The sequence below is a fragment of the Pollachius pollachius genome (assembly GCF_949987615.1).
Source record: "Pollachius pollachius genome assembly, chromosome: 16".
Classification (NCBI taxonomy): domain Eukaryota; kingdom Metazoa; phylum Chordata; class Actinopteri; order Gadiformes; family Gadidae; genus Pollachius; species Pollachius pollachius.
The window spans coordinates 12419629-12445665 of record NC_136949.1 but is presented as its reverse complement, the minus strand read 5'-3'; the positions used below and the strand labels follow the sequence as shown (position 1 = coordinate 12445665).

The 26037-nt window shown below is 45.7% G+C and overlaps 3 protein-coding genes across 6 annotated transcripts in view; 1 reads left to right on the top strand and 2 right to left on the bottom strand.

Annotated features, from left to right (window-relative positions):
* The first annotated feature begins 115 nt into the window (after positions 1-115).
* On the top strand, positions 116-16111 carry reps1 (RALBP1 associated Eps domain containing 1). 4 transcript variants are annotated; one of them, XM_079753184.1, is made up of 19 exons: positions 116-1041; positions 2667-2790; positions 3661-3887; positions 4596-4779; positions 4996-5135; positions 5966-6128; positions 6214-6277; positions 6604-6758; positions 7250-7371; positions 7801-7878; positions 9661-9748; positions 10168-10269; positions 10791-10851; positions 11019-11223; positions 11508-11807; positions 12087-12176; positions 12474-12628; positions 13278-13383; positions 13598-16111. In XM_079753184.1, exons 1-19 carry the CDS (start codon positions 889-891, stop codon positions 13664-13666), a joined length of 2586 nt encoding a protein of 861 aa, XP_079609310.1. In that variant the 5' UTR covers positions 116-888; the 3' UTR covers positions 13667-16111. The 4 variants fall into 4 exon arrangements, with proteins under 4 accessions (XP_079609310.1, XP_079609309.1, XP_079609312.1 ...); XM_079753183.1 differs by having other exon boundaries at positions 7798-7878; XM_079753185.1 differs by having other exon boundaries at positions 117-1041; positions 7798-7878; positions 11508-11789.
* A 2636-nt stretch (positions 16112-18747) lies between these two features.
* clu (clusterin) lies at positions 18748-25477 on the bottom strand (the record flags this gene model as incomplete). The annotated part of the gene is given in 10 exon segments (XM_079754212.1): positions 18748-18855; positions 18857-18940; positions 19121-19347; positions 19870-20010; positions 20174-20432; positions 20610-20780; positions 21472-21642; positions 22289-22437; positions 22838-23002; positions 25372-25477. Coding segments are annotated over 9 exon segments (1428 nt in total). The 5' UTR covers positions 22956-23002; positions 25372-25477.
* LOC307087541 (uncharacterized protein) overlaps positions 22968-26037 on the bottom strand; it is a gene marked incomplete at both ends in the record, with an annotated part of 5686 nt that continues 2616 nt past the window's right edge. The window contains 2 exons of the mRNA XM_079753147.1: positions 22968-23002; positions 23248-23281. Of these exons, the coding sequence (XP_079609273.1) occupies positions 22968-23002; positions 23248-23281 (69 nt within the window). The remainder of the gene's footprint in view (positions 23003-23247; positions 23282-26037) is intronic.

The window sequence follows — 26037 nt, the reverse complement described above, 5'->3', positions numbered from 1 at the left end:
CGACACTGACTTAAAGCAATGGCACAGACTTTTCCGCTAACATAAAATTACAAACGCCCTTATGTATTAATTTAAGGATTGCACTTCTAGAAAATGTTGAGGGAAAAAACTTCAATGCATTTGGAGAAGGTTTTCTTCAGTAAAGGTACGGTAAAGGCTCTTTAGGGTCCACATAACTTTAGTGTTGACATCCTTCATCCGGGCGTTCGGAGGACCCATGGACCTGGAGGACCCGCAAGCTGTCGGAAGAGTGGGCACGCTGACGTCACGAGGCCATAGGAACCCTATGGGCAGGAATGGCAGAGCCGACTCCGGGGGAAGGAACTAAAACAGCCTGAAACTTTACTTCTAACGGTTCTGCAAATGAATTTATCGCAACCAAAACCTGGACGACAACTATTCAACGGAGTATTGAAATCAAAAGTATTATCAGACGAAGATATTCCAGAAGATATCTGGCTAATCAGACGGGGCGCACTTTCGGAGCTGCTTGTTAGCCTAGTGCCGCTGACTTTGATTCAAGGTAGCTGCTAGCTAGGTTAGCTGGCGTGTGCTAGCCAGCTGCTGGCTTATTGGTTTAACTAGCCCAACAAGTTAACTGTGTTGGAGAATTTAATGACTCCATATTCATACTGCTGAATTATAGTATATTGCAAATACAATGCAATTTACACATTTGTTGTCAGTGAAAATATAAGATCCAAACAGAGCAGACTTCATTCACATATTGCGAATATTGGAGCTAACGTGAACGCTAGCTAGTGCGTTCAGGTTAGCTGCTTTGAGATTCTGAAGTATCCACATTTTTGGATCTATCCCCAACCAGTCAAAAGGCCTGATAATTCGCCCGCCCACGATTCGAAGTTCAGTCTTTTAATTGATTATATAATGGAAAGCCTAACGCTAAGTGACAGTGAGCAGCGATATTACTCGGATTTATTCGTTTATTGCGATACGGACAATACCAAAAAAGTGGCGTCTAATGGGAGAGTTCTTGACCTTTTCCGGGCGGCCCAGCTACCCAGCGAAGTTGTCCTGCAGGTAAGCTACTAGTCGCCAGTACACCCGTTACTTTACAGTGTCTTGTGGCTACCCTACCAACCCTTAATGTGATCGTGGTTGAGTAGGCACTGTGATCTTCCATACATTGAAGCTAACGTTAGGGTTGCTGGTTAGCTGTCTTGCAAGTGACACGCCTTCTTCTGGCTAATGTCAGCTTGGGCTAACAGTAACAGTTAGTTGTTTAGTTAACTGCTGACGTTTTTTAAATGGTCCATATAATGTATGTATCCATAATTGATCTCTGCCTTAGACACGGCTATTTCCTAACAGACAAGACGGTTTCACTACAAACTAGCTATATCAAAATATACCCAGGAAACAATATATCCCTCCTTCAAGCTTTTGCTTAACTCACTCCCCTTCTAGTGCTTCTGTTATAGATTGTCTGTAGATATAGTCAGTTTAATTGTTTTTCCACTAGATTCAGCCTAACGTTAATCATTGGGGATATTGCACTAAAAGGCGTCCAATTGGTTACATACAAGACCAAACCAAGCGATTGGATCAGTGTTTTTGAATTGCAATGGCCGAGTAGTCGGATAAGTATAGCAGTCCGCTCTTGTGACCATTATTGGCTTCAGCCAGCCAGTGTTTGCAGTTTGTGAGTCAGCATCCTTTTCAAGGTCAACATGGGAGCTGTTTGATAGAGCGTAAAGCTGTTATTTTTGTTCATGCCATTCTACGAAACGGTGTCCGGCAGAAGACATCTTTCAGTGGTGTTCCTACCTGCTCTTATTAATGAATGCGTGTTTGGTGGTATGCATCCAAACACATTCAGACTAAGCACTTAGTCAGCTAAATGAATCTGAACTGGGCGGGGTGTTCCTGCCGTATTGTACTTTGAAGTTACGCACTTTTGCAATATACGCTGCTTGCCTGATTATTGTGCCTACATTATGCCGTTGTGTTATTTCTGCATTGTGCATGAACGTCAATTTCTCAATGAACTGAAAGTAATATCAAAGTCAGACGTCAGAAAGATCCATTTGTGGACATATAATGAATAAAATTGGTGTGCACAATTGACATTAATTTTAATCAAGGGACACCATTTATTATTGTCATTGCCTGTGCTCCTCTATTTTGTACATAGTTCTGTCCGTCTGACAGTGTGTAAGCGACTGCTCGGTTGACACTGCATGCCAAACAGTCGTGTAGTAGGTTATTCCCTGTTATCGATGTGAGTAGATGTGAGGGCACATATTGTCAGCTGAGTCTGCCTGGATTTCTGCACATTCACACACAACTGCTTGTTGCTAGTTAGCCATGTACATGGCTACATGCCACCCTTTACGAGGTTGATAGTGAGCTGCTCGCTTATTAGTTTAACTAGTCTGTGTGTCTGAAAGAGTCCATATTCAAGTGGCGTTAGTACCACATTGCAAATACAATGCAATCGACCTTTGCTGTCGGTGGTAATAGAAGATCCAATATGAGAACAGACCAGACTTGTTTGTCAACATTTTGTGAATGTGAAGGCACCACAGCCACATGCTTGACATTCGTTCAACGAACGTTCTCCGTGTAGTTTAACCATGTCCACAAGGTTCAGCGTGTGAACTATTGTTCTTGTGTTTCTTGCTTGTCTTTGTATGCATGTTCAGATAACAGAGCTCTGTGGAGCCACTCGGCTGGGACATTTTGGGCGGAGCCAGTTCTACATTGCCCTGAAGCTCATCGCCATTGCCCAGTCTGGTCTGCCTCTCAGAGTGGAGAGTCTCAACTCAGGTGAGCACTGAGAAGATGGGTCAACTTTTGAATTGGTTCAGTCAAATTATTTTCTATGTTCTCCTTCCTCGTCCTTTATTCAATACCCCCTCAGGGCTTAATAGGGTGAGGCAAACATGGTTTTGCCTGTGCCGTAAATCTAAAAAGTATTATTGTGTTTGAATCCAAACTGATCTTTTATCTATAACTATTTGAACAAAAAAACTATTTGTATTATGTCCAGTAGACATTTGTAGCTAGCTGAGTGACAGTTTAAACGACTATTTGGATTTAAGGTTCAAGCCTCTCAGGCCAAAACGTAAACATATGTTAGGTTTGTGTTTTCATTTGCTGTTAAAAACACAGCGGTGGATTTGTGATTGCTCAATTGCTGATGTTTAAAAGATGAGGAAGTACATTATTCACTTCCTCAAACCTTTCCAGGCATGCAAATACAAAGCCAACTTTAAGAAGCCCTGTTCTCAACTACAGCTTTTACTAACTTAGTTTGGCAATATAGCAAAGAATATCTCAATATATTTTTGTCACCTTTTAGGCGGTTCATGATCTTGATATGATAGCAGACTCTATAAAATGGTTAAAAGAAAGGATTTTTTATGTTCACAATGTTGACACATTTTCTTCAAAAGTATATCTCGACTACCATCTCCCTTCTTGGTTGTTAGTTTTTCTTTGTCTCGTTTTTACACGTAAGAAGACCCATATTAGCAACTGAAATTGGTCATCGACAATAACGCAAGTCCTGGTCAGTTAAATGACCCACAGCATTAGTTTGGGAGGCCAAAGTGGCAGATAAGCTGGTGCTAATATGGAAGACTTCACCCAGAGGAATCTCTCTTGACTCTCATCTGCCTTGCCTTCTGTCCTCAGTCAAGGACCTGCCGCTGCCCAAGTTCGTGGTTGGCAAGAACGAGGCAGAAGCGAGGCACGCAGCCCTATATCAGGAGGCCGACAGCCAGGGCATCTATCCCGGAGCCGGGGTCATCCCCAGGCCGCCGGGCCGAGGCCTGCAGAACAAGAAAGTCACCCCCGTCGTCCCCCCAGTGGTCCCCGTGCACGAGGTCATCCAGGCCCTCGCACCTGCCAGTGAACCGCAGGTTGGTAAACACGCCGCTCTCCCATGCCCAGAAACCAACCCTCTTATCACCAACGTAATAGTGCTGGCGTCCATCCAAGCATGTAGATTAGCCTAAGATTAGTCCAGCCCGGAGGACGCTTCATAGAAAAGGTCATTGATTGGTTTGGTCTAAAACTTCAAAGCTATAACAATGTATATGTTGGGTCTGGTGAGATCTACTTTAAGAGTCAAACCGACATAAATAACATTGGAAGTCTGGGTTAGCAATGACATCAGGAAGACATCACACAAACAACTTGAAATACACTGCAAACTACAAAATATGTGCATTTAAGTTTGAAATCAAATGCAATGTTCAAGCAGGTTTTTGGTTTTTCCCTCTAAAAGAAAAAGAACATTCACAGATCTGTTCATTTACACAGTATACATATGCATGCAGTCTTGTCAGGCCGCTTACACATGAGCTGAAATTAGTCGGTCAACTTGCTTGACAAGTTGATCCGTTAGAGAGGGACTGAGAAAGAGAGAGCAATGTTTGTTCTTCACACACACACTATTGCATCAGGCAAACACGCCCCCGAGGAGTGGCCTTCATCTAACCATTTTGTTTTGGCGCGCGCCTGCATGTGTACTCCCCGAGGGTCAAACCGTCTACGACACGCTGTATCTTTTGTCACCGATCTTTTCTGTTCACTACCTTTTTCCTTTTATTGCCGGTATGTTCTAGTGCATGGTCCAGCCTGACTCCACGTCGCCAGTGGTCTCTCCCCACCAGTCCCCACCCACCTCACCCCACTCCTGGAGGAAACACAAGCGGCAGGCGAGCGGCGGTAGCAGCGCCGCAGACCGGCCGCCAACCGTGGCAACTGCTCCCGCTGGCGTCTGGACACAGTTCAGAGAAGCACCGACAGGTACGCACACCTGCACGGACCTCTGAGCCAAAGCACTCGTATGTTTCAAAATTAGATTAGACGGTTCCATGTGGATCCCAGGTGGGAATTTCAGAAGATAATAAATAATTGTATAATATAATCCGTGATATATATATACTATTTACATAATAAGTAAATACTGTGTTTGAAAACCGGTAAAGGTAAAAGTCCCCCTCTATCTTTGCCTGCCTTCAGTACCAGTACCAGTGCCTGGGGACGGGATGTGGTCGGCCCATTCTCCCCCTCCGCCCCCTGTTCAGGAGACGTGGGTCAGCTTCACGGCGGACACACCGCCCTCCAGTGCCATCCCCGCCATGCACCCCTCGTCCGTCCAGGTAACAGCATCCGCTGCATCCAGGGCGTCCATAAGAGGCTCCATGAGGCCTGGAAGAACACGGCATGTCACGTAACGCCTGTTAATGAGAGCCAATCTCAGAAAAATAGGTTTATTGTATTTCCGACAAAGACCCATCCCTTATTTATGCCCTCTGTCTGCTCTCTTTTATATGGAAATTGCCCTCGCACATTGTTCATTGGACGATTTGTTTGCAAGGTAGCCCACCTCAGAGGGTGCGAACCGCATGTCCCTAGCAACATTCTGACAAAACGGCGACTTTAAATGATGCAGCCTCAAAATCGAATGATCTTCCCCCTTTATTTCTGAGGCGTTGTGACTTATTTTTATACTGTAAAGAAAAGGTTGAGTCAGTTCAGTAAATTCCAAGGCAATCTAAACTGCTTCATGGCTCCTCTTCTGAATCAATACAAAGGGACTTCATTTGATCCCTCGTCACATAAATTTGTGAGAAACCACAAAATCGTTGAGATTCTTCATTGCAGTATTATCATATTTGAATGGTGGTGCTCTATTTTTTATCTTTCCTCATCTGATTTCCCACATGTGTCTTCGAAGAATCTGATCCCCTCTCTTCCAAAACTGGTTTCATTTGATGCATGTGACGTTCAGAACTGTACGTGAACTGTAACACTCAAGCTGACCCTCTCTACTTAAAACCATTTATCCAACCATCCAGGCATTTATAAAGGCTGTGTACAGATTTGCTTTCCAACTTCGTGTTTTTATCATCATGTGTGTGTGTGTGTGTATGTATACGTGTATATATATATATATGGTCTGTGACCATTCCTTACGACATGTTTGCAGGAAAGCACAACGGTGCGGACGGTGGCCTCGGCAGCAACGACCAATGAGATCCAGCGTCAGTCCAGCGCATACGACGACCCCTGGAGGATCACGGACGAGCAGAGGCAGTACTACATCAACCAGTTCAAGACCATCCAGCCCGACCTCAACGGCTTCATACCCGGTGAGGGGCGGCAGGCGCACACACACTCCTCAAAGACGCATGTCGAAGTGTGTTTTTTGTTGACATGTTTGTTTTTGTTTTTCAGGCTCGGCAGCAAAAGAGTTCTTCACCAAATCCAAATTACCCATCCTAGAGTTGTCACACATATGGTGAGCTCCTCCATAGGTTTTCAGTTTGGATACTGAATTCTACCTACTTATTTTACAACAGAAGTGTGTACCAATTCCAGTGAGGTATATTGTGATAAAATAAATATTAAACTAATACCCGTGTGCATTTACTATATATCAATGGAATCTGAACATTTCAGGGCATTAAATCAAATGCCTTTTATTACACAATTATTATTTACAATATAACCCTTTGGCCTTATGTGCCATGTCTGTTTCCCGTTGCTTTAAGCTACTCCTACTGCTATGAACATTGTTGTCATTAGCTGTCTTCTCACTGTCTTTCTTCATCCCTCTCCCTCCAGGGAGCTGTCAGACTTCGACAAGGACGGCGCGCTGACGCTAGACGAGTTCTGCGCCGCCTTCCACCTGGTGGTGGCGAGGAAGAACGGCTACGACCTCCCAGAGAAGCTACCCGAGAGCCTGATGCCAAAGCTGATAGACCTGGATGACTCGGCAGGTACGCAGTGGCCCCGCTCCAGATCAGCCCCCAACTCAGTGGCCAGAGGCTCAGGCCTCACGGATCACAAGAGCAAACGTTTCAGTGAAGCACAATGGTTTAAATGTGTGTGTGTGTATATATATTTATCTATATAGTTTTGAAAGATTCATAAGTAATTCCAAAATTGTTCACACTTCGAGTTACACTAAATCGAGTTGACCAAATTGCATTTGATAAAAGAGGGATTTTTCTTTTTTACTTGCCACTACATTATAAATGGCACATTATAATATATTGGAAAAAAAAAAGTGTTCAAAAGGTCACATTCATCTATAGGCTATTAACTTTAGCATTTATGCCTTAACACTGATGGCGTATTGGGCTGTCGAGTGAAATAGGGCCCCGGCGTTGCGGTTATGTTCCCCCACCAGCTCGCGCTGAGTTTCCCGCGGCAGCTCTGTGTGTGGTGTGTATGTGTCACCGCACCGTGTCTCTTCTCCTGCTTGCAGAGGTGTCCGAGGCTGTGGTGGATGTGGGTTACTCTGGCTCACCCGTGGAGGTCACCCCAAACAAGTCTCCCTCCATGCCCTCCCTCAACCAGACCTGGCCAGAGATGAACCAGGCCAACGAGGTTCTACACGCACGCCACAGATTTATTCTCCTCTTAAACAAACACATGCACACACACAGAGCTATGCCCCGTTGTTCAGGATGCAAGTGACTTAGTTTGTCTGGTGCTATTTTCTATTTTTATGCAGAGAGGTTGAAATTGGTTAGTTTTTCGCCCTGCTGGTTGATATTGTGACTTGATTGCCGTTTGATTCATAAACTGATGCTTGAATGCTCACCTGAATAGCCTTCCTAATGTAATTTGATCCCACCGTTGGCACGCCGTCTCCTTCTCCTGTGCACATCATGTCACATCACATCACAGGGGTGGAGGTGGCTGCTGTCGCTAAGAATGATGATGTGTCAATTGATGTCACTGCGCTTGCTGACTGACATGTTATTTCTCCTTCTCCCCCCCCCCCTCTGACTTCCTGTCTGTCTCCTGCAGCAGTGGGAGACGTTTAGCGAGCGCTCCTCCAGCTCACAAACTCTGACCCAATTTGACTCTAACATTGCACCAGCTGACCCTGTAAGTCAATCACTTAGAATGTATGCATGACTCTCTATTAATTGGTTTAGATATTAACCTGCTGCGGATTTCTGACATGTCTCTCTCTCTCTCTCTCTCTCTCTCTCTCTCTCTCTCTCTCTCTCTCTCTCTCTCTCTCTCTCTCTCTCTCTCTCTCTCTCTCTCTCTCTCTCTCTCTCTCTCTCTCTCTCTCTTTTTCTTTTTCTTTCTTTCTTTCTCCCCCCCCTTCTCTGTAATCTATTATCTGTTGCTATCAATGCATGGGGTTTCTCTCATTTTGCAAATCCAACAACATCATCAATGGCAGGGCTATCTTCTGATTTGGCATGCAAAGCATCTCCTGGATACCAACTCTTTTCACAGTGACATCAAATCCTCATTGGAATGAAAAGCGGCTTTCTGTTTCCAATACGTCACAACGTTGGCTCATATGGCGTTGTTGTCGCCAGCAAAGACGGATTCAGTGAACAGAAAAAATATAAGTTTAATACAATAGATGACACAAGTCACGTTATAACTGCTGATTGAGAGTCACCACATGACCTACCATACATATTGAGAAAGGATCCTATACTCTGGAGAAAGGATGCAATGTTATGTCGTAAAATGTTCTTTATCTATTTGAATCAGCAACCAGATGGTCTGTGTTTATTCAAACCACAGTCAACAAACAGTGTTTTAAGTTATGCAGCACACTATCAACCATCTATAAAAACCTTGGCTGAGCCTTCTTTGCTGAAAATATAGGCTTTCCAATACAAGCGCTGGAGTACCTTTGCAGTTTGGGCTTTTACCTCCAGTGAGTAATTGAAATGCACACAAAGCAGTTAGTAGGTAAAGTTTCAAGCACCTAATTTATATCGCATTAATCATCGGCACATCGTATTTGACGATGAGATGTGAATCTTTAATTATTTTATTTAATTACTTTAATTATCCATTGTTTTGGAAGTCCCAATCTGAAAGTACCGGACACTGTTTTTCTGTGACCCCGCTCACTCTGTGAGTGGAGAATGAGCATAGAGGACCCATCAGAACACATGTGAGGGTGCATTGATTTTCCTGGCTTGTTTGTTCCTGGTCAGCACCGCTCAACCTCATTTTAATTACAGACTTGGCTTATTGTTTTGTTTTGTGCATCGGTATTGGCTTTCTATAAGGAGAAAACGATGGGCTGAATGTAGCACTGGGAGAACAGTGGTGGACTCTAAACCTAATATCTTACCAACTCTGGTTGCTCAGCGCAATCGATCGATAGGAGTACTTTTCGGAACAGTGGAAACATGTCCAGGGCGCTAAAGTATCATCGTTAATTCTTCATTCCATCGGCATATTCAGTCGTTAAACGACTCTTGGGAAGAGTGCTGGTGTGACATGGAAAACGGGATGCAATAAAATCGATTCGGACTGAGCTGTCTTTATCTTTTGAATATGAATTCCAGATGTATAATGCAGTAAAGATTCCAGTGAAGACAACGTACAAAGTTGCGTTTAGACGGGTGTATTCGCATTACAGTACCTTCAATGTGAGTTTATGATTCAGATAGTCTTGCGGGGAGTTGCACAATCACATTAGGAAGACATGACTTGCCTAGCTTGTTGTACAACACAACGTACCATATTATACACCATACCATGTACACATGCAGTATGGGCCATGTTGCAGCTAAGCAGCTATACTCAGAGATGATGACGGAGGTGTTTCCTACAATGGATCCTGTTGGCTCGGGTAGAAGTCTAACCCCTCTGGGCCCCGTCTCTCCTTGTCTGACCGCTCCACAGGACACCGCTATCGTCCACCCGGTCCCCATTCGAATGACTCCAAGTAAGATCCACATGCAGGAGATGGAGCTCAAGAGGACCGGCAGCGGTAAGGCCCCTCCTCTCTGACATTTACTGTCTGCCTCCAAAAGGACCTGAGTGGCTGGGCTGGGCGAGGGGTGGGGAACGGGGAATGTGTGACTTCAAAACTGGCAGGTTACTCAAATCGAGGTACATTGAGCATTTGAAAAAGAAATGCAACAGTGTGTAAAACAGAATGAAATCCGCATTCTCTGTCAAGTCCCATAGATTACTCCTTCTTTGACGGATAATAATTCTCTGGTGTTTCCGGTAGGTGACCCTGCCCTCCCCAAAGTACAGTACCCCTGGAAGAACCCAACATCCACCCTAATCCATTTGAAGCTTTACCATTTTCTAAGGCGGCCAGGCCCGGCTCCTGCACCGTAGCAACATTGTATCAGGGGAATGACCTCTTCACACATGTAAGTCATTGCTTCTCACCCTCAGACCACAACCACCCCACAAGCCCACTGCTGGCGAAGCCTCCAGAGCTGTCTGAAGAGACCAAGCTGGCTGCCTCCTTGAAGTTTGTTGCTGCCAATGCTGTCGGTGAGTACCTCCACGAAGGCCAAGATAATGGGGAACAAGGTCCCACACTTTTGAGTTAATATTTCTCTATATGCATGCATTAAGCATGAGCAAATATAGTTTCATGAAATCCATTGCAATCTCAGTTAATTTCAGTAAATTGGTTTTAGCTGAGTTGGTGACCAATTACCGTACACTCATGTGGCCCACGCAGGGACCAATTACTAGACAGTCACGTTACGGCGACGCTGCAGCTAATGAAAACGCTTGACAGTGTTTCAGACTTGAGGGAAGTACAAACTACACAAAAAAGCGAGGGGTGGGAGGGATTCGTCTTTATTAGCTGACTGAGATATATATATATATATATATGTATTAATATACATTTTTAACTTTTGACTGACAAGATATTTAATAATAATGATGATAATAATAATAACAGTGGCTATATATTTGTTAGATCCTTTTGTCCATCACTTTAGGGGACCTCTTTCCACTAGCCACATTTCAAATGTTTAATTCTTCTGCTTGTCGTTTCAAAGGGGAAGGTTACAGCAGTTCAGATTCCTACACCTCGGACCAGGAGCCGATCACCAGACAGAGGTCAGTGAGAGTAAAAATCATCCCTGTTTATGTGTTTGTTTACTCTGTTGACCGTTTCCTCTGCATGCTATGTAGAACATTGGTCTGTTGACCTCCGGTCCGCGCTAATGTCTGACTGACGTCCATTCTGACATTTCAAACCTCCTCCATCCGTTGGCTGTGCCCAGGTCTCATTCTGGGACGTCTCCGGAGGCCTTGAAGGTGGTGGGCGCTGCGCCTCCCCCCCCTCCCCCGCGCCCCCACCCGTCCCACTCGCGCTCCTCCTCCCTGGACATGAACCGCAGCTTTGCAGCGGGGGCGGTCGCCGGACAGCCTCAGCCCGGTGCCGTAGCCTACCCCCCTGCCGTCCCGCCCCGGCCACTGCCCACACAGGTGAACTGAAAGGACCCCCCCCTTTCCTCTCTAGGGGCAGGAGACCCCCCCATCCAGCACTTGCCGGAAACTATGTTCGAAGGAGGATTTGGAGGCTATTTTATGATTTGTTAAACCCCTTATTTTTTTTGTGCATGCTTAAGTTGCTAAATCACCATTTGTTTTTGATTTTTTTTTTTTTGATTTTTTTTGTTTTTACCTGAAGAGTAAACACAGGTACGAGGCAAACTGATCCCTTCCAACCCCCTCCTGACTCTCTGTTCCTCCCCCCGCCTACCTACCAGACGTCTATGCCCCACGGCGGGCATCGCAGCGAGGTGGAGGGCGGAGGGGGAGCCCCGCTCACCGCCTCCGCCCCCACCGCCGTCACCGTCGCCGCCGCCGCTGCAGCCGCCGCCACCGCAGGCCCCGCCACCTCCCCGCACCTGATCCCCCATCAGCCCAACTTTGCAGACTTCAGCCAGTTCCAGGCCTTCGCCACCTCGGACCAGCCCTCGAGCCTGCCCGAGGTGGACAAGCACAGCGAGGCGGCGGCGGCGGCGGCGGCGACGGCGGCGGCAGGGCAGGTGGGTGTGCTTCACACGGTACGCCGGGTGGGGGACACCGTGGGGGCGCGGGGCAACCGGCCGAGAGCATTGCGATGCAACTCTGGCTTTGTGCTTTTTGGCTGTTGTTGATCTTCTACCCTTTTGCTTTCCGCCATGAAAATGATGGTTCATCATGAGAAGACGCATGGGACAAACCCGGTGTGTGTGTGTGTGTGTGTGTGTGTGTGTGTGTGTGTGTGTGTGTGTGTGTGTGTGTGTGTGTGTGTGTGTGTGTGTGTGTGTGTGTGTGTGTGTGTGTGTGTGTGGTCTCCCCAGGTGGAAAAGCCGCCGGAGGGAGCGGGTCCGCTGAGGACGGTGAAGAGCGACGGCCCGGCAGAAGAGAGGACCCCCACCAGCCTTAACTCGGTACGTCAACGTTGGTCTGTGTGCTGTCTCCAGGGGGGGGGGGAGGAACCCCTCTGCTGAGGAGGGGTGGGAGTGGGGTGTCGCAATGCATCATCAGCGCATAGCCGTTCTACGTTTGGTCTACGGTTCAAGTCGCAAACACAAGATTTCCTCATCGCAGATCACATAAACCATTATTCATTTAATAGGGAGGCTAATCAAACGGCTAGGAGGCCTGGTTGACTGCCGCAGTCGCCATGGCCACACCCATTGGTTCAGAGGTTCTAAAGCTTTCCCCACGGTCCGTCGGCTCCGCAGGCCAAGGGGGCGTCGGGTCCCCTCGCCCCTCCCCCCAAGCCGCTGCGTCGCAGGCTGAAGTCGGAGGACGAGCTGCGGCCGGAGGACGAGCAGCACGGCCCGCAGAGGTCCAACCTCATCGCCGCCGTCCTGGCGACGCAGCCCTCCATCCCCAGGTAACGGCGGCCTATCGGCCTACGTAGTGGCCCAACCCTGGAGGCTAGGGAAATCAGACGGTCGGAGACGCAGGATTAGGCCGCACAACTGGAAGCATTTTGTCGTTGATTTGTGTTTTTTTATGTTTTGTTTTTATTCTAATTGTATGGTATGTAAGAGACGCGTCAACAAGGCAGGAACGTGACAGGCAAACTCGTGTATCAACAGCAGTAGCGGTCATGATTGCATTCTGATGGCTAGTGTGAATGGATGACCTGCTTGCTGTAGGGCTGCTCGATTATGGGATAAATCATAATCACGAATATTTTGGTCAATATTGAAATCACGATTATTCAATCGATTATTTTTTGGTTTGAAAATATGTTGTATTTATTCAGCATGTCTCTCCCAAAAGAAACGTTGTAACTGAGAACTTTGAAATTTCGCCTTAAAAAAATACGTCAAAAAGAAAATGTTTCAATCTAAAATAATATACAGATGTGCATCCAGCTGTTCTGGCATTTCTATAATACATTAAAAAAAAAAGAAAAAACTTGATTATTTTAATTTTGTGGTCGTTGGACGCTAAAATCGAAATCGCGATCAAAATTAGATTAATCGCCCAGCCTAGCTTTCTGTAACGTTCAACCTATGCCTTTTTGGTTTCAGGTCAATAGGGAAAGACAAGAAGGCGATCCAAGCATCCATCAGGAGAAACAAGGAGACCAACACAGTGCTGGCACGACTCAATAGTGAACTTCAGCAGCAGCTCAAGGTACAGATATATATATATATATATATATATATATAATTCAGGCTATAGCCATCTAGATGTAACATTTCTGTGCATGCGGCTCCAGAACTAGCTAGCCAGCTCACGTGCTTCCTAACACCTGTGGCATGTCCGTAGCCTTGTAGGGGAGCCCAGAACTGTCACCCCATCCCCAAGCTCACCCTGACCCCAGCGTGTTGCATGTTGTCGTTGCCAGGACCTGCTGGAGGAGAGGATATCCCTGGAGGTTCAGCTGGAGCAGCTCCGACCCTTTTCCCACCTCTAGAACCAGGCCGCGCGCTCTTAAGAAGAAGAAGAAGAACAGGAGGGGGGGGGGCCCTGGTCGTAGAGGGAGCCACTCGCAGGGGCCCTCCATGTGATCAGTCGCCCTAAAGCCACTTAACTTCCCGCCTCCATCGCCCCTTGCTCTCTGTACCCCCGCGTCCCGCCACGCACACCAGCCCTGCCAAACGCTAATGACCCGATGCCCTGATGTGGACTAACTCCTACAAACACACACGTACACATTCACATGCATACACATTCATACACATTCATTGACGCGTGCATTTCAGGGGGGAGGTGGGCACGGTGGGAGGCGTGGTACCAAACTGGCACTTTCTACAAAGATTCAGTGGAGGAATGCATAACGAGTCCAGATGGTTTTTGACCCTGCCTGTTCGGCTGCAGCCTGAGTCGCCAGACATGTTAATTTTATACTCTCCCAGTGACTGAATAAGAGAGTTTTTTTTTTTTTAAGATGTATTGAGTGTGTGTGTGTGTGTGTGTGTGTGTGTGTGTGTGTGTGTGCGCGATGGAGCGTGCAGGTGTGCCTGCTAGACCCTGCGACTGTGCCTAGGTCTGCGTCCCTGTCCCATCCACACTCTTCTGATGAGTTTGTGTGCATGTTTGTCTAGGGCCAGATTCAAGATAATCACGGTAAAGGCTTTCCACCATCCATGTGAACAGAAATCAAGCTTCCTTCCGTGTTTGTGTACGTACGTATGTGGGTGGGTGTGCGTGAGCATGGATATGCATTTCAGTTGAATGCAGGACTAGAAGAAGTGGGTAAGCGTTCTGTTCTGGCATTTGACTTGTTGTGATTGCTTTTCTGAATGACTCGCTGAGTACAAGCTTGCTCTCTACAGAATACCAAGTTCCAATTGTCCAATCGGAAAGCCCAATTTTCTCTCTTTGGGTTAACGTGTCTTTTTTCCTTGCTTTGCTCTTGTTGTTCCACTCTGCATTGGAATATAGCCTTAAAAGGAACCGCATGTTATTTAACAAGGGTTTTAATAGCCTGAGGTTGCCGCAGAGCTGTCCCACATGGGTCACATAACCCCCCCTTCGACCCTTCTACCTGGAGCGGTCAGCCTATTGGAACATGCTTGTCATGCTGTTAAGGCGACAGGGGAATAGAAAAGAGACGGGAAAAGAGAAGCCCCACTGTTGTGGACAGACGTTGGTTATAAAGTCTGATGTGGACATAATATATGGACCCCCCCCAGTAATTTGGCGCTATGCAACCCTTGACGGTATATCCTCCATAAACATTTACGATACCTTTTTTTTTTTTCTTTTTCGCTTTTTTTTTGTAATCCGGTAACAACTGTGTCAACTGTTGCATTGTCTCTTGGGTACTAAAATAAAACATGACCCATGTCCAGGATCTAATCGCCACATCCCCCAACTGGTGCTGAATTAATCCCAGTTTGAGGATAACTGGTCCTAATTTGGGTACCTGCTAGTGCATTTGGGTGTAACTGTGCGCGTGTTCGTGCACATGCACCCTGACCTGTGAGGCTTGGCAGTAGAGGAAGCTTAGCGACATACCAAATGGATACCGTTGACAGAAGAGGGACACCTGAAAGAACAAGCTGCACTTTAACCCCACCCTAACCTATTTTCTTTTTAGTTTTGGTTTTCTTTGACGTTTCTATTGGTTCTGGCACATTCTTTCTTAACATAATTTTTGTTTTTGTAAACCTGCATGGTGTTCCAGTCCTATATGTCTATTATAATAAATTACGCTTTAATGAGAAACAATGAGAATCTTGAACCACTCTTGTTTTTATACACTGGTAACCTGAAACCACATTCAGAACGGCCTCTTGCTTTCTACTCTGATCTTGCATTTCTGCTATGTGTATCTTCTCTCAACCATCATGTATTTTAGGAACCCCCCTCTCATTGATGTTCAGGTTTCCATGGTGACTGACCTTATTCTCATTGCTATACCAACACTGTGTGTGTGTGTGTGTGTGTGTGTGTGTGTGTGTGTGTGTGTGTGTGTGTGTGTGTGTGTGTGTGTGTGTGTGTGTGTGTGTGTGTGTGTGTGTGTGTGTGTGTGTGTGTGTGTTGGGAGTAGACCTGGAACTAATACCATTTAAAACCTTAATTACCTGATACAGGATTGGTTACAATCTTTCCTGGCACATTGCCCTCCCCATCTGCCTATAAGCCCTTGTCTATGTTGAAATGCAGGCAGAGAACAAATTATTTCCTTTGAATGGGCTTTTGGATTGTTATTTGCACCCAGGTCTATGTTGTATATTGTACATGATAAACTTTTGAACTCGTATGTACATTTTCATCAATTGCTGACTAACGAGAGATAGCAGATGATTCCTTTAATAATTGTTTCTCTTGGATGTGGGATCCTAGATGTTTAAACTGCATGGATGTATCTCTGCAGATCAACTAGCAGCTGTGTGGTTTTTACACAAATAAAAAAAACAGCACAATATTTAAAACATGGTCCTCAAGATACGTTTTTATTGACATGTGATGTGAGTGTTTCAAATTTAAACCAGCTTTCTTAAATCCCATGGTTTGCCACGACAATAGGTAGGTAGAGGACATTAAGCAAAGTGAAGTCGTTAATCTCCTTAGGTTCTGCTGCTACTGCTGCCTTGATGGACTTGGAGAGTTTTTCATGGATCTTGTGACTTGATATACTAGTGATTGTATTTGGGATCATGGGCTGGACATAGGGATGGCCTGGGTTACTTTCTGGGCAAGTTAGGGTCGGGAAAGAGGGCTGATTCTGTTTCTAAATCGACTTTGAAGATGGAACTCGTTGATTTTAATGTTACGCTTGGCAGAGTGGAATAAAGGAGCAAGTCAGGGAGGGTGTGTCAGGAGAATTTGGAGAAAGAAGAGAGGGGGAGACAAAAAATTATATTAGAAGTTGGGGTCAACAAGTTAAACACCTGTTGGTCGGGCAAAGAGGGATGTGGTTAAATTGACAACTGGTTTGGGCACAGTGGGTTGAATCCCTATCTAGGGTTAAAAGGAAGCACTTCACGGGGTTGTGGGAATAGGTTCGTGAGGAGACAGTACAGCACTTTATGTTCTACTGTAGGGGTTAAACTTTGGAATATGTTGGGTGTAATTCGTCTGTAGTCCTGCGGAGGGCAGTGTTGCGCCTCAATAGATTTAATCCGAGGGAAAGTTGGGGGAACCAAACAATAATTCCTGTGAGGAATTATGTTATCAATAAACTCGAAGACCCTTCTATATTTTATTTATTGCAGTGGATTCAGTTCCAAGTGGTTATGGAGCAGTTAGGGTAATGTGCTGTAGGATGCCTGCAGATACGCTGCAGATATTGGGGATCAGAACCTTATGACTGGGAGTGCAGCACCCTGGCCCCGCTACTTAATAGAACATACGTGTAAGGCCTTCTACATTCCTGTGTTGGCATTCGACTAATGTTGGAGTTGGATATTTACAGCATGTATGCAATTTTTTATGTATAATTTTTTATTCATATAATACCTTCATTGAAGAGAGGCAGAGTTTTTATTGGGGGAAAGGGATTTGTTGGGTAATAAATAATAATTCTGAGCGGTCTGATTAGCCTCCTCTAGCCAACGCTCCTCCTCAACTGATCTTAGGAAAGTAAACGCATTTCAGTATTAACAAATTAGACTTCATTTGTTAATACTGAAATGCATTTAGTTTCAATGAGACTTCATTGGTTATTATTGAAATTTAGTTTAGCATTTAGTTTCCTTCGATTAATTGCATTCATTGCAATAGATGTTGAAAAGTTAGGCTCCTCTTTAATGATCAACATTGATAGACTAATATAAAAGGCAAGGAATTAATTATTTATTCATTCCTTTAACTCTGATAGGCCTACTATCAATCTGATACCCAATGTTTGATCTTGTTTTGTAAGATTAATGACTATGATTGCACAGAAGATTCACAGAAGTCAGGTTGAGCAGCTTTTTATTAATCTCCAAGCATTCCTTCACTGCTGCGCTGATTTGCAGTAGAAAACTGTAGAACTGCTTGCTAGCTAGTTCAATCAAGATTAAAGCATATCCATCTGTAAAATAGGCTTTAGTTTAACACTGCACTAATACGACCACAACCTCGTCAATAATGAATGGCTGTTGGCTTTTTCTCCGATCACTTGAAACAAAAATTTAGGTTTAGTTGACGGCCAAGTTGAAGAGCAAAGATCCATTTCGTCCTGGAATGGGGTTCATTTGACTTTTATTAAGCATTAAGATGCATATCTGGTTATTCATCTTATCCATAATCAAATCAATAATCGATTTTGCAGCCAGGGTTCAGTATATCTATACTTTATAGCAGAACAGAAAATGTCTCCCAGTCTTTCGGATGACCAGGCGTTTTCGGCCGGACAGGCAGGGGTGCAGGGTTGTTTGCAGGGATTCCAGGTGTGCCAGTATGGTTAATGTCTTCTTTGCAGAGGTTGTTATCTATGCAGTTCTGGATGTAAATAAGGTGGGTCATTTCTAGAACATTCTATGGTCAGCAGGGATTGCAAGGGGGGGGGGTCAAAGTCCAGCATGGCTTTACTTGACAACCCTGTCGGGAGAAAAAGATGGACTTTCAGAAATAAATAACCAAGCCATACCATCATGTAGGATTGATTCAAATCAAACTGAATTCGGAATCAATGCACTTCAATTGTAAGCTTGCAAAGGCTTTGAATTATGCGTGTGGCCGAGTGACTAGTGGTTTCGGACCAATCCTAATATTTCTGAGGAACTACATGATCTATGGGAAAGACAGTGTATTGGCTATTAACCTATCAGGTTAATAGCCAATACTTGGTTATTAACCTGCCAAGTATTTTCTTAAAGTGCCTGCCTCTTCCAAACCGTTTCCAAGGTTGATGGTTCTGTGCAGCCAAGCATCTGGCGCGTGAGATGCCTACTCTGTCTCTGAAACCACAGTCCTGATAATGACAAAGGTCTCTGTGAATCAGCCCTCTTCTAAACTACGCCGCCCGTCCATCACTTATAAGAACAGCACATCACAGAATACCTAATTCTCAGGACCAAGGCCTGAATGCATTTGAGATCACTCATTCGCTGGCCTCACTTACACTGAGCCCTCCTTGTAGCGATCCAGAGCTTTCTGGGCCACCACCTCGGTGAACTTGGGTTCGGACCAGGGTATGTCCCCCGGCACCTGCAGGGTCATAGGGGGGGGCGTCGAAGAGGTGGACGGACACCACGGTCTGGCCCGGTTCGTTCTCCTCACCCCCCTTCTCCTGCCTTTCCTTAGAGATCACCTAGACAAAACCATGATTAAAAAAAACAACATATTTTACTTCATAAACCGGGCCGAGAACGGCAGTCCGTAAAAGCGGGAGAATTCCTATGAATCCTTAATATTTTATAAACTAAATAAGGGTAAAGAAACAAAAGAGTTGTTGGTTGAGAAACAGACTTGAGAGGTGCGAGCCACTCACCGCTTGCACCTGGAAGATGGGGTTTTTGGCGTCTGTGTTGTTTGCCAGGCTAGACACCCAGCTGAACTGCTGGTTCAGGAAGTCCAGAACGGCGGAGGTGTTGTACATGCGTTCCTCGAAGCTCCTGAGGAGGGTGCTGTAGCGCTGGGTCAGGCGCTCGGCCACGGCCAGGGCCTCCTCAAGCTCCGCCTTTAGGGGTCCTTCCAGGGGCTTTTTGCCCGAGCAGTCTACCACGTAGGACAAGAAATAACGATTTGCAGAGTTGGCATTAATTGTAATGGCTGTTCCTTATGTATATATGTAGGGTGGTGTACGTGGTGTGTTTTTTTTTATCAAAGATTTGAAACAGAAGCCACTGTTTTCCACATCAATGAAGACCCCTTTAATATATCACCCTGACCCTAATGCTGAACCATTCCGCTTCTCAAACCTTCGTCTGCAGCGGCTTCATAGAAAGGCCCCGGCTCAGAGAATGAGAGGCCAGAACTAGCAATCAGTGCTCCTATTTATATAATTAACATAATCTGCAAATCTAATTGCATTACAAGGATAGCTGGGTACATTGCAACCCAATTAAATTAAGTGGTAGCCCTTTCCCAGGGTTCTTAAAATGCTTTTTTTTTTGTGGGATCTGGATAGGGATAGGGATCTAAGATAAAATTGTATGATTTTCCGACTAAATTCTACTTCCTTAAATCCTACCTAATCCGGGAATGCACCAACAATATAGAAAATTTAAGCTAAAGTACCCAGATTCTTTATGTCCTTGCACTTCTGGCACTCCTCACGGAGCTTGATGCAGCCGGCCGAGTTTCGCCGGATCTCCCTGCAGGTCATCTGGCCGGTGCCGAAAGGTTTGGTGATAACCACGTCTTCGTTGACGCTGCCGTCTTCAACCAAAACAAATAAAGGTAAGACACAGTTCATGTATTTCCAAATGAAAACTTAAGAGTCTTGAATCTCCACACTCTTAAGACGTTAGCTCTTAGGACTGAGTTGTAAAGCAGACTGAACAGCATCAACAGAGACATCCCAAGTTGCGGGCCCCTTTACCCTCAGAGGTGGGGGCCTCCATGTCGCCATCGCCATCCACCATGGGGCCCATGTGGCTGAAGAGGTCCCTGGCCGACTCCATCATGGGCAAGAACATGCTCTGGAAGCCACGGAAGCTGGGTTCCTGGAGCGGGGAGCGAGCCACGCGGATTTCGCCGCCCTGAGCTCCAGGCTGGCTGCGATGCTGCTTCTGCCCCCACAGGCTGGGCATGCGGAAGGGGAAGAGCGGGGGGTCCAGGGAGCGCATGTGGTCGAACACCTGGAGGACAGGAGGACAAGGAGGATCGGATGTCAGAGGTTGGATTTATGTTAACCTTACACACGATATATTCAATATATACGATATGTTCCATCGTTCCAAAATCACGCCGGAAGACGAATGGATTCTAAACTACTTATTGTCTCATTGTGCGGTGGGGTGTGCATCAGGACCGACCTTCATGCTGTCAGAGAAGATGCCGTCCACGCCGTCTTCCACCTCAGAGTATTTGTCCTCCAGGCTGTGGAAGCGCTGGTTCTGTCTCTCGCTCTCCTTCTCCAGCGTCTCCACGTTCTCCCCGTTGATCCAGATGGAGAAGGGTGAGGTTCTGTTGAGGACCCTGTCCAGCTGGGAATAGGGATGGAGGAGGGATCGGTCTGGGATTCAGCCGCCTGCAACCACGACTAACGATATTGGCGATTCACTGCTATTGAGTCGTTTGGTTCTGATCAAAAGCGACTTCTTATGATATGAATAGGGTCCAGGTAGAATGATTTTAATGACATGCATTCCTGACAGTGATTCCTGGTGCATGTTTGAAGATTCTTCAGCCACTTTTGGTCCCATCAGTAGGCAATTCAATCAGAACAGGAATTTAATGATGAAAATTAGGTCCAAATCGAAAACCCCAGAATGTATCCAATATGGAGCAGGTAAGTGTCGTGGAGTGTAGTGATTCCCACTCTTTTTAGTCTCAAGTACCCCGCCACACCTTTCAGAACTGCTCAAACACCCCTCCATCCCCACCAAACCAGAAATAATCTCCTTTGAAGTAATATTATACTGTTCAGACCTATACTAAAATTAAGAATCATTATTATTGTTGTAGTGACCTAGGCGTTTTAAATAGAAGAGGTTGAGTCTATTTCTGCTGTTAACTCTGTCGATCGGCAATTATTCATATCTCACCTCATCCTCTTTGTTTTGTAGGGGATAACATGCCAAAATCAAAATCTTTACGAGTACCCCCTGGATGCTGCTCACGAATGAATGTAGGGTGTGTGTGTGTGTGTGTGTGTGTGTGTGTGTGTAGTTCTACCTGGCGTCCCACCATCCCCGCTCCGCTGCTGCAGGTGCGGGAGTAGTACTTGACGCAGGTGTTCTTCAGGCAGGGCTTACACTCCTCCCACAGGGCCCGCATGGTCTCGTTGCACACCTCCTCCTCCTGCTCCAGTTTGGTCTCCATCTCCTGGGCCGTGCGCAGGGCCTCCTGGGGGGGGGGGGGGGGGAGGAGAGAGAGAGAGAGAGAGAGAGAGAGAGAGAGAGAGAGAGAGAGAGAGAGAGAGAGAGAGAGAGAGAGAGAGAGAGAGAGAGAGAGAGAGAGAGAGAGAGAGAGAGAGAGAGAGAGAGAGAGAGAGAGAGAGAGAGAGAGAGAGAGAGAGAGAGAGAGAGAGAGAGAGAGAGAGAAATTGAACTTCCCCACAGCACATTGTTGGAATCGAGTGTATGAGCTCAGTTGACCTATATCATTTAAAGGGATTCATCCTTAAAAGGGTCAATTATGAAGGAATTCATTTTGGGTCTTTGTCATCTATTCCGCACTGACAATTTTTTTTTTCCCAGGCAGAATAATGGAAGCACTCACACATGCCAAATGTGAATATCCCATCAAACCCATTGAGGGTTAGGGTCCATCCCAGTCTAACTGAAAGAGGACAGGGACATGTGATTTTGGAGGTGTGGGTGGCTTAGCGATGACTGTCAAGAGAAAGATGAGAGGGGTGGCGGTGCTTTCAGAACCAGATCAGAAAACATGTGGCTTCCGGCCAGGCCTTTCTGTTATTGCAAATAAACTAAACTACAAGTGAACTGTGTGAAAGGAAGCTGTCCTGATTTCAATAAGTGGGCTGGCTTGCCTCTTTCTTCAGCTTGGTCTCCTCAAGGCTGTTGAGGAATGTCTTGTGTTCGTCTGAGGACTTGTCCATGATGCTCTTCATCTCCTTCACGCCGTTGATAGCGTTCTCAATCTGTTTGTCCAGGTACTTCTCGCCCAGCTGTGACATCTCTGCGAGGCCAGACGGCACGCGTTGTGTGAGGACACACAGGGCAAATGTTACAAGTACAATTTCAATGAAGTACACCATTGTTGTTGAATATGTGTTTTGCATTGAAGGAATTGCTGAAGTGATGGCACTGAAGTGATGGCATAATGGCATCACATTGTACAACACTGAATGTCGTGACGTCACATTTTACTGAGTCGTTGTTCCATTGTACTGCACATTAAAACTGCCCATCAACGATTGTCGCTCGTCCCACTATGTTAACATTAATGTGTGTTTTGATTGAGTCTCACGGTTCTCTATGGTTTGTTTGACCACTGGCCATCGCTATAGATCCGAGAAAGCGGGGCCAGTGACCCTGGCTGACTGCAGCTTTAGGGTGTGCCGGTAGTGCTAGCTTACGGGAGAGGTCATGGTCCGTTGGAGACAGGATGCCGTTGGCAGCGGAGACCAGGAGGAGCGCCACCACCGCCAGGCTCTTGGTGGCCTTTTTCTTCATCATCATCATCAACATCAACATCCTCTCTGACGCTCACAGGGCCAGCAGGATGATGAAGGTAATAATACCTGAGGAGGACACCACAGAAGCACAGGGGTGTGGCCGTGGATTGCTGTATTTAATATCGCAACACACGCACGCACGCACGCACACACACACACACACACACACACACACACACACACACACACACACACACACACACACACACACACACACACACACACACACACACACACACAGACACACACACACGCACACGCACACAAACAATGGACATTGCGTTGTGCTGTCTCATCCTTGATGACCTCACCTCCCCTCCTGCTCTTGGTGTTGTTGTAATGTCTCTACAGAGCCACAGGGTGGGGCATTTCCCAAAACAACCCGGCAACAGACTATGACCTCGCTCACTTCATTAGCAGTTCAGGTACGTTTATTCACCAATACATAACAGCGCTGTATTTTGCATATATATAACTTTCTAATACACAAACAAGCTTAATTGTAGAATATGTGGAGCTCTTATGGTCTAGAACCCAATTTGTTAGGCTGCATTGGGGAATTTCACCTATGACCTTGTTTTTCTGATTCCTAGTGCTACTCTGCACTCTGTCCAGTTTTCTTTTTTTTAACTAGGTCATGCGGCATCTTTTTTTTGTAGCCATTCAGAGCCTATTGTCAGTCCCTTTGGAGGAAAATGTCCTCTGAATAAACAGACTGTAGCCTACTTGCTTTTCCCTCTTTCCTTCGCCTCCTCTTCTCTCTAGTATGGGAAAAGCACACATGCGCCCACATGGTTCATTGCATTTCTGACAGATGAACTCATTCTGTTTCTCTCCCAGAACTGGCTGTACCAACTCTGCTGACCCCTATTTTACTGCAATAGACTCTCTCAGGCTTTGACCCCTACTGATGAAAGAGGACAACAGGCTATTAATCCCTGAACACATCTGTGAGGGATTGTTAACAACATTTGAAAACAATTTCACCACACATTACACGTCAACACTTGCCAAATATCGTAAAATGTATTATTGTATTATTCTGCCCTTGCAGCTGACAGCTTTCAAGGGGAAAATGTGGAACTACTGCTGCCTTCTCCCTATAAAAAGATGTACCGCGGTCAAACTAGGGCAATACGTGCCATAATCATTGCGTTCGTAGAAAAAAACGACAAGGTCGAGATTGAAAGTAGAGCTTAATGTCCCAGATGGAGACGACCCCGAGCGACGGGACTTAACCCCCCCCCCCGCCCAATTCTCCAGGAACGACCGTGTTCTTGTAATGACTGTTGTTTCGGTGGAGCTATAGTGATACAATGGGTGCCCTGAATGTGTGTGTTGTTACATTGTAATAGTTTACACAGGCCCCAGCAGGGATCCTAGTTACGCAACAACGACCACCTTCCCCTGCAGATATGGACGGTGGGAATTCACAAAATGTCCTCTTTTTTTTTTTTAAAGAACGATGAACAAGAAGATAACTAGTCATCACCATAGATCTCACCCACTTTTTTTCTATTTATTATGATGTATTACGTTAAAGCGGTAGGCCTGACGCACTAATAACGAGAGAGAGAGAGAGAGAGAGAGAGAGAGAGAGAGAGAGAGGTTCTAACTAAACTTCACTTCACTCTCCCCAAAAAGACATTTCTGCAAGCTCATGTAAGCTGAGAAATTGGCTCCTTGAGAAAAAGAGCAATGTAAAAAGTGCATTGTTGTGTTTTCCGCTGCACGCTGCCATCTGCGTCATGACTTCTTTAACAACACCGATCACGACGGAAGTAAAGCCATGTCTTCATGATGTTATCCCTGGCGATGATGCAGCCCCTCAGGATGCCGTTGGCCTTTTATCTCACCTGTGAAACAATTCCAATAAACTATACTAGGCTGTATTTATATTCATACAGCACCACGTTCTGTAGGCCTATCCTAATGCTCGATTATCCTCATATTGTTTCTCTCTGTTCTGTGCACGCTTTCCTGCCTCATATTTAGCAGTGTACCTTTGTTCTTACGACCTGGGATGCGAACGCCCTAGTTGGAGTGATGCGACCAGAGGATGACGAAGCCCGTCCTACCAGCCTATCGATTGTTTTGATCAGTGCGCGTTACTCACATGAGTAAGCAATGCAAACCAGCCCTCAAAAGGTTACATCGCAATAGACCAAAATACATCATTTCTGCTGAAGCAAAAATATTCACAAAAAAGGAAATAACGCCTACAAATAATCAATGAATACAACTTCAACTTTGTTGGATATAATTAAATGTTATTAACATAACCTACAGTACATTTTCACAGTGCAGTGATTCATGGAAGCATCCGCTAAACAACTGTACACCACAAGATGCATGATTGAAAAAACAAATACAGCAAGGTTAAGTCACACAAACAGCCTCTAAACATCACTGCGCAATAGAAAGGTTCTACTTACTGCAGTTGCGCGTCTCCGAAGCAGCTCGCACGCTCGGTCGGTGTCGCTCGCGCCCTATTTATACCCAGCGGTTAACGGGGGACGATGCTGACTGGTGGGAGGCATTCCAGGATGTGCGTGGCCCAGGACCTTTCCAGAAGTTGTGTAATTAATCCGCAACGCTGAAGGACAGCAGCAAGAGGGCGCCTCCGCGTTGCGTTTGAAAGTAAAGCTGTGAGTGTGCTTTTTTTATTTTCCCTTTTTTTCCTCTTGGACACGCTCTGAGCGATTACCTGTCCCGCTGCGAGATGTTCTTTTTCCTGGAGAAGCTGGAGGTGTGTGTGTGTGTGTGTGTGTGTGTGTGTGTGTGTGTGTGTGTGTGTGTGTGTGTGTGTGTGTGTGTGTGTGTGTGTGTGTGAGTTATGGTGTATAATATAATGTTGGTGTGAGTAGGCCTACCAGCTCCCTCTGTTAGCCTATGATGTGAGGGTGATGAATGTGCAATGGCTCCTTCATCATCAGGATTAATTAAACCCTCTTTGGGAAAGTCATTAAATTCTGCATCTTCATTCAAGCAGTTTTTGTAACAGGATATAGACAATATTGACAATATTGTCTATGTTACAATATTGTTTATGTTACAATACATATTATTCTTCTTCATCTTCATTCAAGCAGTTTTTGTGT